At 38.4% G+C, this 14,629-nt stretch overlaps 2 protein-coding genes across 3 annotated transcripts in view; both read right to left on the bottom strand.

Annotated features, from left to right (window-relative positions):
• Nucleotides 1-7,358, bottom strand: part of sirt6 (sirtuin 6) — a 66,518-nt gene extending 59,160 nt beyond the window's left edge. Inside the window, exons 1-2 of one of the 2 annotated variants that reach the window (XM_023288062.3) lie at nucleotides 7,176-7,358; nucleotides 6,211-6,338 (exon numbers count right to left, since the gene is read on the bottom strand). In XM_023288062.3, coding sequence (XP_023143830.1) covers nucleotides 6,211-6,338; nucleotides 7,176-7,241 — 194 coding nt within the window. In that variant the 5' untranslated portion in view covers nucleotides 7,242-7,358. The remainder of the gene's footprint in view (nucleotides 1-6,210; nucleotides 6,339-7,175) is intronic. The other variant, XM_055014465.1, reaches the window with a different exon arrangement.
• A 2,111-nt stretch (nucleotides 7,359-9,469) lies between these two features.
• Nucleotides 9,470-14,357, bottom strand: cdc34b (cell division cycle 34 homolog (S. cerevisiae) b). Its single transcript, XM_023288064.3, has 5 exons — nucleotides 13,594-14,357; nucleotides 12,666-12,752; nucleotides 12,449-12,546; nucleotides 11,519-11,653; nucleotides 9,470-11,353 (listed from the first exon to the last, which is right to left on the bottom strand). The coding sequence occupies exons 1-5, from the start codon at nucleotides 13,777-13,779 to the stop codon at nucleotides 11,143-11,145; spliced, it is 717 nt and encodes a 238-aa protein (XP_023143832.1). The 5' UTR covers nucleotides 13,780-14,357; the 3' UTR covers nucleotides 9,470-11,142.
• Between the last annotated feature and the right edge of the window lie 272 nt (nucleotides 14,358-14,629).

The following is a 14,629-nucleotide window of genomic DNA, read 5'->3' as shown; positions in this document are numbered from 1 at the left end:
CAGACTTCTTTTTTTACGCATGTGACAACTTTAACTGTCGCAGCACTGTAAAAAGACTGTGTTGCTCCGTCAGCCATCATTTTATTTTCCCAAGTCCAATCGAAAGAAGAACAACATCTTCTTTGTGGGCAATGACAATAGAACAGGAGTGCACCCTCTACAGCAAAATAGCATACACTCATATTTTCTTGTAAATAACCATGAAACCTATTCTAACATACATATGAAAAGTAACATTTCTTTATAACCAAAAAATCCAAATACATGAATACATAAAAATTTAATACATAAACCGATTGTATAAAATGGTGCTTACAGTATTAATGTACAATGTATAAAGTAATTAAATAATAACCACTGAATGAGAAGACGTGTCCAGACTTTGACTGGTAGAATCAGTGACCTGTATGCATCTTTTGACAACGACTTTTCAATCATTGCAATGAAAGGCAACTTGTGTGTTTATTTTTATACAGAGTGAAATGTGGTGTCAGCGCTTTGTTGGAGAGGATCCAAAAATTGGCAATTTCAACAACAGATTACCTGACATTATCTAGTGTGAATATTGGGAGGAGAAATCAGTAAAGTTATTACTTTTGCATGATTTTGAGCAGTCTAATTACTTCAGATACATCAGTACTGGCATATGTGTTGTCTGATATGTGACGATATAATTAGTTTTTTTTAAAATTGACCCAGAAAACTCAGTGTTGGTCAGGCTCTAGTACGTAAGTGACAAGCATCATGACAAACTCCATTCAGCTCTGTCTCATGATATGCGTTCCATGTCTATGCAGTGATGAGTTCATGAGTAATTCAAACAACTATAGTGACAGTGGAGATTGACACAGAGCTGTAAACAGATTGTAACTATGATTACAAGTAAATGTAAATTCAAAATTATTATTTTTTTGCTAACGCTTCATCACACAGACAAGCAACAGGCACCGCTGGAAAAGTCAAGTTGTGCTCCACAGCCCTGAAATGAACGCTTTGTGCATTTCAAGAAGACGGGGTGTGAATTTGTGCACAATTTGCATGTGTCAAGGGTTAACAATCCAATGGGATGAGTTCTGTAGAGGATCTCTGTGTGTCTGAATGACAACATGCTGTCAATGCGGCTCGTCAACGACTACTGATAATATGCAAGATCAATAAAAACACTGCATAAATAATAAAAAGATTCTCCCACTGGTAAACTATACAAAGAAAATGTGAGAAATTTCATCACAAAAACACGCCACCAGCCTAATTTGGCAGAAACATTTCTAACTGCATACAGTTACAAGTTTTCAGACAACAATGTATAAAATCCGAAACGATTATATTCATGTTTCTTTGATTAAGTCGCTTTTTGGTGTCTGAACGGAGAGATGAATGCAGCAGCACCGTCAGCGATGGAACGGTCAAACACCCTGGCAGCTGCCCAGTTACTTCGAAGACACACAAGTTATCTTTATGCATCGGATGAAGGAATGAACGCTGTGTGTCCTTAAATGCAGCCACAACAGTCTCATCTATCTCTCACTTTCAGCTTGAACTTAAACAGCTCCATCTGTCATCGGCAGCATGATTTAGTGCCTGCTCAGCATAGACCAGTTCAAAGACTCATCAGCAGTAAGGGATTGGAGTGTATGTCGCATATTACACGCTTATCACCATGAGAAAGATGCTGCAAGACATTAAAGCCACAAAGGATCTGCAAAGCTTCTATATTTGCATGCGTTGGTGTCCCCAAAAACATTAATGTAAGGGGTTCTCTTTCTTCTTATGTGATGTGAGGCATGCGCATGTATATATGTATGTGTGTGTGTGTGTGCATGTGTGTGTGTGTGTGTGTGTGTGTGTGTGTGTGTGTGTGTGTGTGGCAGTGTCGGGGATGTAATTAGCATCAGTAGGCCTGATGTGTATATAGGAAACATGGCTTCAATGAGGTACCCTCCAAGGTCAACTCTACCTGATTGGCAGGCAGATTAATCAAATATTGATGGGTCTCCAGATCTCTAAGCATATGTGTGTGTGTCTGTGTATGTATGTGAGTGCACATACTCCATTCATCTTTTCTGAAATAATTAATATTAAGAGCTTATAAACACCAATAGCTCATGTTGCAGAATCTTGCATTATAATGGAAAAAATGAGCTGTACTTTATGTTAGTATGGGTTATTGTTTACAGAGTGCTGGATCTGGCATGTAATAAGCGAACAGCACCCTCCTCTGCTCAAACAGTGGTACTGCAGGAGAGACAAGCGGCTGAGTCAAGAAGTCTTCAATATATCCTCCGTTCAGATATGCACTTCTTCCACTAAGTTCTGACAGTAATGATACTAAGTAGGACCTTGCAACATTTCTGTCGTCACTTTCCAACCAGCACAACTCTGCACGGTCACATTAACAGAAAGACACAAAGGTACTTAATGTGAAGTACTTTAGGAAACATCTTGTTCACATTTTAGCACCAATATTTGTCCAAATACATCACAAAGAATGAAAAAGATCCAGTTTGTGCGTCAAGAAACAAACTCACCTCTCTCATTCACTCAAATATATCAGTCTGCAGACTGAAATGCCAATATTAATAAAACTTTACTGCAATACATGCAGACACAAACAGCCTAGATTAATGATGCACACCAATAATTAATGCAATTAGCAGCTAAAGTTGTTGCTTCCACCAGTTTGCAGGAGTCTTTCCTCTAAGTTTATGAAATACCTGCAGCAGGATCCATATGAGTGTCTCCAAAACAAGACAGTTACACGTACTCATACATGTGGAACAACAACGCTGGTTTTGATTAAATACTTATATCACAGACATCGAGACTATATCAGTCTGGGCCAGGATATAACAAACCTCTCTCACTGTGTACTTTTTCATCAGACAGGTGAGCTGTCCCACAGATTCACAGTTTATCAGCTGCAGTTAAATTATTTGTTAAACAGTGACCGTCCTCAGGTTGAGTCCTGAGCTGCATCACAGCTGTCAAGATGTTTTACTGTGAATAAAACAGCAGTTAGGTTATCATCACACATGGACCAAATTTTCACTATTTAGGGAAATCCTAAAAAGAAAAACACTGCTGGTGTTTTGGACAGTCTGATAAGTTTGCTATCAGTTTAGATTTACTCCTTTGCTTGTTAGTGCATAGTAGAATAGAATAGAATAGAATAGAATAGAATAGAATAGAATAGAATAGAATAGAATAGAATAGAATAGAATAGAATAGCTTTATTGTCATCGTGCATGGGGGCATGACGAAAATATAAATAGCTTCTGCTGGACGGTGCATTGATGACAAGCAATAAAAAAATATCAACATTAATGAATAAAATCAAATGTACATATAAAACAAGACAATATTAAAAATGACAACATATGCAAAGGAGGCAAGACACATACAATATGGGAGGTGAATGAAATGAAATAAAAAACAATAAAATAGAATAAATATGGTCAGGAAATTGCACTTAAGCAGCATTAGAACCATTAAAAGTGACACTGTGCATTCAGGTTTTCAGGTGTTTTGAGTTCAGGAGTCTGATGGACCATGGGCAAAATCTGTTTCTCAGCCTGTTTGTCCTGCATTTTGAGGATCAGTACACAGTTATTATGTTTTATACTTCACTTGATGTTCTGTTGAATCTCGCATGAATGACAGATATGCTACTGTGAAATGAACCTATACCTCAACAACAGAATACTGTCACTTTAACAGACTGATGAAGCTGGAAATTTTATATATCCAAAGTCTGTAAAGGGTTTAGGATCTCCCAAAACAATGACAGACAACAAGCATAATCTGATCTGACAGCACCTCTTAAGTTGCTGGAGTCACTATGTCATGTTATCAATTCATGTATCTACTTCAGCTGCAACATGAATAATTAAAATTTCCGATATTTAGTAGTTGAACGACGAAGAATAATTTATATCAGCTGCCTGACGACTCTCATGATTAACCAATTCAAGGCCTCAACAAGCTCAGACTCCACTTGATAGACTTCATAATGTTGTGTCTTTGCATCGCTATAATGTGCTGGTTTTTGATAAATAATCATGCTTGATCTTCATTCAATGTAAATTTAAATGCTTTGAGACCTTAAAAGGTGTGAAACAAAATATTAGTTGCTGCTCTATTTGCAACCAGAAAAAGGGAAAAATAAGAAATATGGAATTTGATCTTTTATATCGAGTTTCTTTAATTATCAGTTATTTAATTCTCCAGTCATACAGGCCAAATCACTTCAGTGACAGATGAAAGAAAAGATTAACGCAATCGGTAAAGATGAAGAACTAAGAAGTGCTCGAAAAGCAGATTAGAAGTTTAAAAAAAGGTAGAGAGCAAGTTTTAACATTCACAACAGTAGATAAAAATCTTATTATTTGATTTGTTTTATCAAAATCCATCTTTCCATCATAGCCAAGAACTCTGGAACAGCACCATGTAGTTACGTAAAGTGTCTTTCTTCTCTTCTCTGTCCAATTTCTGATCACCCTCAAATCTCAACATCTACAGCAACGGGAGCAGATCCAGACTGGCAGCGATAATCTAAATTCCTCTCCACTTTTGGAAAATGTCAGTTTCAAATGATTTCCCCACTGACTTGCCTCCATCATCAAAATCAGACAATGTGATATGAAAGATTTTCATGAATAAAACAAAACAGCTGCATGTTTGGAAAGATGAACACGCTGTATACAGACTTCACATTGGCAGGCTTTGAAAGTGAAAGGAAAATTCAGATTAAAATAAAACAAAAACTCTTTGAAACAGGCACAAAATAGATGATTATTAGACTCTTTATGTCACCACATGCACAATAATTAGGAGCTTTTTAAAACAATATCTCTTCTGTACACTAAAGACTGTTAGGTTATTTTAAAATCAATACAGATGTTAAAGTTTTCACAGCGTAGGTCATCTTTAATTAGCCTCCAATTTCAAAACAAGTCACTGCAAGAAATTTGTTGTTCTTAGTTTCTTAATTATTTTTCACCAAACAATGGCTAAGGTTTCAATCCGATCATGAGGACTGTTTCTTCATAAACTCAGACATTAGTTTATTTCTTCCGGTAAATATTGTCTTGACGTATTGGATATTCAGTTGTACTGAAATATATGGGCACTCTTGACAAATTAAACATCTAGAGAATCAGAGACAATGAAAAACAGCTTTTCATCTAAAGTCACTGCACCATTATTTTTTAGATACTGAAGTTTAAAAACAACAAGACAACAAAATACAGCAATTGTGGCTAGGACTGGACAATTATTCACTTTCAGATTAAAACTGCAATTTGAGACAAGGCAATTAGCAAATTAAAAAAGCTGTTATTTACAATAAGGATTTAAAATGTTGTGTCAATACTTTGTAAAAAATTTTCCATGATGAACACTGAAGTAAGGCTGACTATTAGAAAAAATAGTGCATATCAAATCACAATATCTATCTGAGATAAAGTTGCAATTACATATTTTTATCATTAACACTGTCATTAGTCACCCCTATATGGCGCAGCTTGCAAACACTTTTCACAGCAAGTTAAGCATCTTTGTATTCCATATTTAGGAATTTCCACAAAATACTTGAGATACTGTCAATCTGTCTTCCACACAGAGCATGTTTCGGTTACACAAACCAGTCTCTTTTCAGTTCCACTTTGATGACTGACTGCATGAAAGTTATTTTTAGAATTTGCAGCAAGCTGCCACACCAGCCAAAACATTTCTACATCTATGACTAACAGCAGGTGAGGTTTAAAATCTATTTGATGAAAACCCAAGAGCTCAGTTTTAACTTCACAACACTTGTTTCCACAACAGTTTTGACATGTCCAGATGTTGTGTGGCACGACTTCTGCTATGTGGTGACAGGTGAGACAGGTGACAGTCTTATTTCATAATCACAATTCAGACAGTGGGCATCAATCAACTGAATTTTCAGATTCTCAGTGAGTTTCTTAGAGGAGCCCATAGTTACTGAATGTTACAACAAGGCTTAAAGAGTCTTGAAATTATCAGTCTTTGAAGAAAGGCCTTTTTCTATTGTCTATCTGCTTCAAATTTTTCCAAATTTTTACCGACAAAATCAACAAAACATGTTATTTGCCTCATGGGTGGACAGATTTTTGCAAACAATTGAATATTATATTTTAAGAAGAAGTATGAAACAAGAAACTATCTGTAGTGTTTTTGTTGGAGTCTCACCTGAAGTCAGGGATGCCTGTCGAGGTGCTGATTCCAGCTCCAGAGTGGACAACCAAGTACTGAGATTCTTTGATCAACTGAGCGAGGGTCTCCACTTTGGCCTTTATCTCTTCAGGACTGTCAAACGTCTGCCACAAAACAGAAAACACTGGTTTTAAGTGTCAAATGATAAACAGTTACAGTTTGTTCTGACTCAGCAAGACCTGAGTTACAGATGCATGAGTGATTATTTCACACACAACAAAATATTGTATTAGCATATTATTGACAGTTCTGAAATATGTATTGAGGAAAAGGAAACATTTTCTAACTCCATCTATATGCATGAGGAAATGTGATCTCAGGAAAGAAGGAAACACATGACACGAGATGATTTGGTGTCAAAATTTAGGTTAGTGTTTTGAACGTGTTAGCACTGCTAATACATACAAACAGCTACTGATGAATCCAAACAACAGCTTCTGGGAAAAAAAATGGTTACGTTTCCAAGAGCAAAGCTATAACACAATTAATTACATCCCTGCAAAAGTAAACAAAAACAACAACAACAAAAAAACAAACAAAAAAAAAAAAAACACTCAAGCAGCTGGCTGCTTTGAATTACTGGCACTTATATTGTGCGGCTTTACTCCTGTTAATCTGTTAATTAAGATACACTATAATATTGTGCATATAATTCTGATCTCTGCTTTAGTCTAGTTTTGCATACGTGTATCTGAGCTCTCAGCGGAAATGTTAAAATAAAGCATGTACACGGGCATATATAAAGAAGAATAACTCTTTCTTTAAAAAAAGCATTTTTGAAATATCTACTTGACTGCAGCAGAACCGCCTCCTGTAATGAAGTATTTGATATAAACAGTTCCTCTACTACACAGACGGAACATGAAGCTCGTATATTCGGCTAACCTGCTAACTAGCTATCCAGAAAGCTTAGCAGCGAGCTTATAGCAGCTAATATTTACCTCCGGGAGTCCGCAAACACCTTTGTCTGCGTACGGCGACAGTCCAGCAGCATAATTCACAGACATGGCCGCTGTTAGTATTGTTTCTTTAGTTTTTTTCTGTTGGAAAATGTTCGTTTATTGTCTGGCGGCGTTAATTCTCCCAGGCGAGTTTAAACGGCATTGTTTGGATGACGTCATCGCCAAGCGACAACGTTTGCTGCGTTCACAAACTGTGGGAAAATAAACACTCGTCAACTTGGCGTTCAGCTGGATAAACGCACCTTTTCATATGATTATTTCCTCTGATAAAGAGTCAAAAACGAAAACTTTAGAAACACTATCTTCTATCTTTTATCTATCTTGAAACTACAGGCCCTAAAGTAGAAACTCAATGCATCAAAAAATGATAATATTTGTAATCACTGACGCACAAACAAAACTGAGTACATGTGCGTTTCATCCTAATTGATCATGGCTATAAAAATGATTGAACATATTTCTAAAATGACCATTGAATGCCAGAACTTTCTCAGTTTTGGACCTATGAGCTGTGGCTATTTGCATGGCTGCACCAAAGAGCAATTAAAAAACCTATTGTGAGATTTGACAAAAATGGAAAAGAGATACATGAAGATCTGTGACCACCAAAAAAATTGTCAAAATACAGTTGCAGTAGTAATCATTAGGTTTAGAATGAGTCATAGTGCCACTAATTAGAGCCACAGTGGTTTTCTTCCTTAAGTGTGCTGCTTGCATGACCTAGCTCTGAACTGACTGCTTCAGATTTGGTACTCGGGTTCTCAATAAAGATCTGCGTTTCTGTCACAGCTCAGACAGTGTGAAGCACATAACATCAACCTCTATGGACAGCATTTAAGGGGAAAAAAGCCTTTGCTTGTGCACAAAACTGCAATATTAACCTTCACTCAGAAACGACAAAAGAAGCCAGATGAACATATGAATGAATTCTTTAGTAAGATGAGACCAAGTTTAATTTATTTGGTTAAAATGGAGCCCACCATGTTTGGCATGAACCTGCTCGGGACTACCACAGTGAATGTAGGGTCCAACAGTGGAGCACGGAGGTGGGAGTGTGAAGATATGGGGCTGACTTGAGAGGAAGAATGTTAGATGTCTTTTATAGATGGCACCATAAATGCCGATGGATATACCAAAATGCTGGCGTGCAAGATGACTCCCAGTCTGCAGAAGCTTGACACAAGAAGAATGTTCCAGCATGATAACAATCCAAAGCACACAAGACTTTCCACGGAAGAAAAAAGGCCAACTATGTTGCCTGACTTGAATTTAATAAGGACACCTTTGTGATATTTTTTTAAAAAAAAGATAGAGCAACACAAACCCTCGAGGAAAGAACAACTGAAAAACAATGTTTCTGAAAAAAGTTAGAATATCTTACCAGTAATCCGGTATCCTTCATGATGAAGAGGATTGATCCCGGAGTTAAAATAAAGGTTGACATACAAAGGGTTGAAGAAATAAGACATTTAAATCTCACTAATCGAAGGTTTACTGATTATTGTTGCATTAAGTTTCTAATTTGGGGAATATATATTAATACAGTAAATCTAAATGTCAGTTTTTAATTTCAAATATGAGGTAAAACAATTACTTTAAGGTTGCAATGTCGACCCATTTCACATTTACATTACTTCTCCTGTTAACTGTACTTACCACTGAAAGGTAAGGGATTTCAGAAAACTACTTAGTTTTGAATACGTGTTGATTTGTTGAAAAAGTATCACAAATTAGATTATTTTGCTGAGATTACCTGAGCCTGTTAGCACTGCAAAATTTCACATAGTGGAGCTAAAGGCATTACCATCTTGGTTAAATAAATGCTTCGAGCTGCCCCACTCACCATTTTGACCTTTTATACCCTCTTAACCTCTTTTTAAAGTATGTTACGCTGTTAGTCAAACAACCAAAATTTACAGAAAAAATGAACCATGACGTCCAAGCAGGTAATAGTCATGTGAAGTGAATGCTGCCATCTCTTTACCGCTGTGAAAGAATATTGATTACTCAATAAAAACAACAACCAATAGCATGGCAAAGTCTTCAAAACTGTCAGAGATGAAAAAGTTACAACCACACAAGTAATAATCTCCCGGTGTAAAACACAGAAAATGACAGAATCGACATTTAGAGAGAAAGAAAAGCTCACATGCAGATCTACGTGTATAAGGTACTTGTTTAAAAATAAAACTAGGCATTCAGTAGAGGTATATCGTCAAATGATTTCGAGATTCATCTTCTAAAAATCACCATTACTCCAAGCATTTTAAGACTGCGTTTTTTTTCCAAATAAATCTTTATTTTTCAGTTTTAAATAGCCGAAAATAAAAAATAGACACAGGTGAATAAAACAATATGGTAATCATCCATACAGCTACATGTGCATATCGGTTGTGGTTCCTGTTGAAGCTGTAAACCAACACTTGAAGACCACCTAAAGAAGAAAATAGTTGCTTGTCTTAACTGGTGTCACATGTAATTCATTATCCTGAGAATATCAGTATCTGATGTCCCAATTTAAGTAAATACAACAATCAATATTGCTGATGAAAGAAAATACACACTCAGCGGAAACCCATACGCTCTGAAAGTAATATCAAAAACCCATTCTACTCTCTGCTAACATAAAGGATAGGGATGAAAAATAAAATGCGGCGGCCTTGTTCTTTTTCACTTCTGGGGCTGAAAAACTTTAATAAACCTGACACTACACCTTCTGACAGACTATATTCCCAGTCAAACCTCATAATCTCATGGTGTAAATCATTCTCTAGCAAAGGGTGCAGGCATAACGTCAAACCAAACAAGGAGCCTAAAATAATGAAGCTTGCAAGACAGCAAAGAGCAAATAAAGACAAGAGTACGACAAACAGTTATCAAAAAGTTTTGGGCTGTCTTTTACACACTGCTTTAGGTCTTTGGGTCCATCAGGCCTCTCCGAGAGCGACCCTGAGGAGAAATACAATTCGGATCGATAATTAGTTCTGCCCCGTTCCATCCCCCCTGAAAAACTTGGTCATCCTACACAACTCTTAATCTCAGCTACTTCAAATAACATAACCCCCCCACACTAAAAATGACAGAGAAACACGTCTAACATCAACCAGAAGAAACACGGCAAAGATCGATTTTCATGTTAGCAAAAAAAAAAATGTCCACATGAGGAGTTGACCTGCTGACTCAGCCGGCTGGTCCTCCATGTAGAGAGTCCTCCGTCGTCACAAGTCTGTGTCCTCACAGAGCTGAAAACGGATCATGATGTAGGTAAACAGTCCACCAGTAAGAGACAAAAAGCTCAAAGATGTTCTGGCATGCACAAGAACTTTGAAAACACCGTCACGTGACAATTCATGTCCTGTCCTATCAAAGCGAAGACAGACTGTGAAACTCAGAAATATCGGGTATTTGCAGTGCGCCGTTCAACACAAACAGGCTGCTTGAAGTCCGCAAATCTTCTGTTTGTCACTGAGAGCAAATACTGGAGAGTAAACACCCAGTTACAGTTAGGGAACTAAAGATATGCAAGAGCGAGGCTGAGAAACGTTTGGAAGTGTTTGCACCAGAGCAAATGTTGCTGTTGTTGACAGTGGCGTTTACCCCACTACATCATATACTATACACAGGACTGAAGAACTCTGCATGATTATGGAAGCTGTTCTCTCAAAGTAAGGTTTGAGGTGACGATGAAAACTGTTTGCAAAAACTGAAGAAACTGGTGACTTTTGTGCTGGTGCAAATCTTACCAGGTCTGACCCTTCCAACAACGAGGCGTCAGTTTCAACCTCTGAGACGAGTTCAGAAGCTTCAGGAAAAAAAGCTCTTTTATTGGTTTAGAGGAAGGAAGCTTCGAAATTTTCTCGGTTGTGAACCTAGAATATCTGGCAACCCGGGCAGAAAAAAGGGGTAGCGTACGTCAGCTAGACTGGGCGTTGTATGGGAAATCGCGTCATGACTCCTCGTTGCCTGAGTCGTCTTCGTCGTAGCAGCAGTCGCCGTCCTCGTCCTCCACGTCGTCATCGTCGTAGTAATAGTCGTAGAAGAGGTCGGAGCCTTCGTCGGGGGCTGGGGCACGTGTGCGAACGCAGTATTCAGCCAGCGTGGTGGGAACCTTCACGCCGTCACGCTCAGCCTCCGCCTTGGTGGCCAGCACCTGTTTCCTGAGAGACATTTTAAAGGATATAGACACTGTGGTGACCAAACAGGGACTCCTAACAAACGGCCAAAAAAGTTGAAAGCGATTTTTATCCTTAGATTCAATCAGCACCGGTTAGAAAAAAAAAAGATTGCTTTGTATGAGGATTCTGTGCTGTGTGACTGTCTACCTGATGATCTCTACATATTCTCGGTCTTTGCCTTTGCTGTCCCTCCATTTGCGGTACATGACGGAGGCGTCCACGTTGGCAGGAGAAAAGGTGTTGGGTTCATTCAGCAGCGAGATCACACTCAGCAGGATGGTCCTGGAGGCAAACACAAAGGCAAGTCAGTGCGACATAAACAGGATACAAACATGATTTTTTATGTGGATATTTAATCTACATTGTCCCTCATATCCATTGTCATGTTCAGTGCAGCTGTGTGAATGAGCTGCAAGTAACGATTATTTGAATTTTCAATTAATTTGCTGATAACTGTCTTGATTAATCGATTACTAATTTGGTTTGTAAAATGTCAGAAAGTACAAGTTCCAAGACGGTATCCAGCTCAAGTCTGCTTTCCAGGCAAGGTGCAGCAAACTGCAGCAATTTCAAGTCTATACCCACAGAATAAGTCAGAAAATAATATTTAAATGCCTCATTTTTATAGAAATTTTACACTTACACATGCCCGTCAAAGTGTGCACTCATTCATAAAATAAACAGAATTTGGATCTAAAAAAATATAAGTTGAATCAATTGTTGCATGCAAAATAACTTCACTTTAAATACCTTGTAAGATTATTCACAAGCGCCAATCTCAATGTATTTGTGACTGAGTATTAAGACAACACACTTCTATCTGAGACAACTGTTGACATGTCTTACTTTTACGCTGTACAGAATGCTTTGAAAAACATATTCACATATGGCGCCGAAAGCTAACGTACAGACTGAGTGTTAGTTTCTGGGAACTTGTGAAAAGACGCCACTGAGAACAAATGTCATGCGATAAGAGTCTGAGCCGGGTAAATTATTGAAGTGGCTGAGAGAGGACAAAGAAGGGAGGCGACCAGAAAGGAGAGACATATGAAGAGAGATAATGAGGGGAGCTCTAACCGGACGTTCTGGGTGGGATTCCATCTCTCTGAAGGCAGCTCTCCGCTCTGTGGGTCGTCCACTGGAGGGTGCAGGATAGAAATACACACATCTCCATTCTGAAACACACAAAAAAAAATCATTCCTTTCACTCTCAGTTACATCGAAGCAGCGCTGCAGAACAGCTACTTCATTTGTTGACAGTAATGTTGGTGTTAGCGAGGCTGTGATGCTTTACCTCATAGATGTTGGGGTGCCACATCTTGGTGAGGAAGCGGAAAGCAGGAGGGGAGTATGGGTAGTCTATAGGAAACTTGATCCGAGCCTAGAACACAAAACAGACCTTTACATGTAGCTGTGCATGTAATCTGTCATACAGTACCACCGAATAGTATGAAAATATTCTTTCCTTTCTTAATCTGATTGTGTGTACTGTGTGTTCAAAAACTCAAAGTGTCCCCCTTTTCTGGTGTTGTGCCAAAACTTGAGAAAAAATAAAACCTTATTAATCTTGAGGGAATTTAATGTGCCAGATATTGCTCAGAAATATTAAATGAGATAACATAAGAAATGCACTGTCTTAGATATCATTAACTGCTCATTTCATGGTCAGTCTGTGTCACCCAGTGTTTATACATGTACAACACACAAAACTTTAGGTCTGTGGTATGGCCAAAAATCTGACTTTGTGAAACTTTCTTGTAACCACAAAAATGCGTACAGTTTATGGCACAATCAGGCCTGACATTTAAGATGATTATGGGCAATTCTATACAGTATTGTTACCAATGTTGAGCCTGTATGTGTTTGGTGCGTCTAATATCCTTGTTTAGACTGGAATTAACATGACTTACAGATGTTAAAAAAAAAAAAGAAAAAGAAGAAAGAAATTATGCCTTTTGCAATTATTATGTGGGCTATAATCTGCTAAATAAAGATCTTGTGAATAAAGTCCAGTCATTTTGAGGCATGAATACCATTTCTGTCACAGTGTAGGAGCTGCAATCACTTTTTGAAGTGGAAAACTGCCTTGTATGAGTTTAACTGGTGCTTAAAATACACTTTAACAGACAAAAAACAACTGGATTGGTGATACTATAGGGCTAAGAGTATGTACAACAATGCAGAGACATGAGGAAATTTTGCCCTTAAAGTTTTGCTCGTACCTTAAAATACCCCCCTTCATAATGAGTGTTTGGGGGTCCGAAAATGGCCACTTCCCAGTTGTATAGATCAGCCTCGTCCACCAGTGTTATTTTGAATCCCTCGACTGGCTCCTCCTGAAGGCTCTTCATCTCCAACATGAGTGCTTTCTGTGAACTGGCTACATGAGAGGGGTCGTGTTGCGCCATACCGGTCCAGGTAGCTTTCGAGATTATCTGGAGTCGACAGCTGACGGGTTTGTTTACACGGCTAAATTAGCCCGACTAGCCAAACAACCTCCACCGAAAAACAACTTCTGCGTTTTCTCTGTTCGCAGACAATGAAACAGGCCAAACCTGTCAGGCTGCGCACAAGCCGAACAAAGGTTGCGTTGATTTGTCCCCAAAAGAGCTGAATTATTTATCAATGTCAACACCGAGGAACTGTGTAACTGACCAAACCATTGTGGCTGACCAGCGCCTCCAGCTTTAGTTGATCTACCTGGCAGGAGAGCCGCGGATATAAGCCGTAAATCTACTGGGAGCTGCTGGCTAATGGAAGCTAGCTAACAAGCTCTATCTTACCGACCAGCTGCAGCCGACCTGACCGCGAACACTTTCTAACCGCATACGAGAGCCAGACTACAAAAGAAAACCCAGCAACTCCTCTAAAAATCTACCAAATAAAAACTCTGACGATAAAACTCAGAAACCCAGTTTATACCGCCCTCAGTGAGGACTGGGTAAAGAAGAATGTTGCTGAAAGGAGTCCCCTCTCCTCTAAAAACAGGCAATGGCGCCTTGTGTTGTGTGGGATTTGTAGTCCAATTTTCATCTGTAAACATTACTTTTCCCTTAGAAAGCTATTAAAAAGCGACGCAATGACGCGTGCAGTTATTTGATTATAGAAAATACTACTAAAATGTGTCTAAATAAGAGGAATTGGTTGAGTGGTGACTGTTATTTCTTAAACTATTTATCTGAGTGCGATTTCAGAGAACTACATTTGCCAGTGCCTCACGTCACGAAAACACGAATGTTGTTTGTGTTTCTGAAAGCC

Source organism: Amphiprion ocellaris, chromosome 10, assembly GCF_022539595.1.
Source record: "Amphiprion ocellaris isolate individual 3 ecotype Okinawa chromosome 10, ASM2253959v1, whole genome shotgun sequence".
Taxonomy (NCBI): domain Eukaryota; kingdom Metazoa; phylum Chordata; class Actinopteri; family Pomacentridae; genus Amphiprion; species Amphiprion ocellaris.
The sequence above is the reverse complement of the archived record's forward strand: the minus strand, read 5'-3'. Positions and strand labels throughout refer to the sequence as shown.

Coding starts and splice junctions, on each gene's coding strand:
- cdc34b (XM_023288064.3), bottom strand. CDS start 13,779: ATGGCGCAACACGACCCCTCTCATGTAGCCAGTTCACAGAAAGCACTC. Junction 11,654..12,448: donor AATCCCACCCAGAACGTCCG/GTTAGAGCTCCC, acceptor GTTTGCCTCCAG/GACCATCCTGCTGAGTGTGA. Junction 11,354..11,518: donor GAATATGTAGAGATCATCAG/GTAGACAGTCAC, acceptor AATGTCTCTCAG/GAAACAGGTGCTGGCCACCA.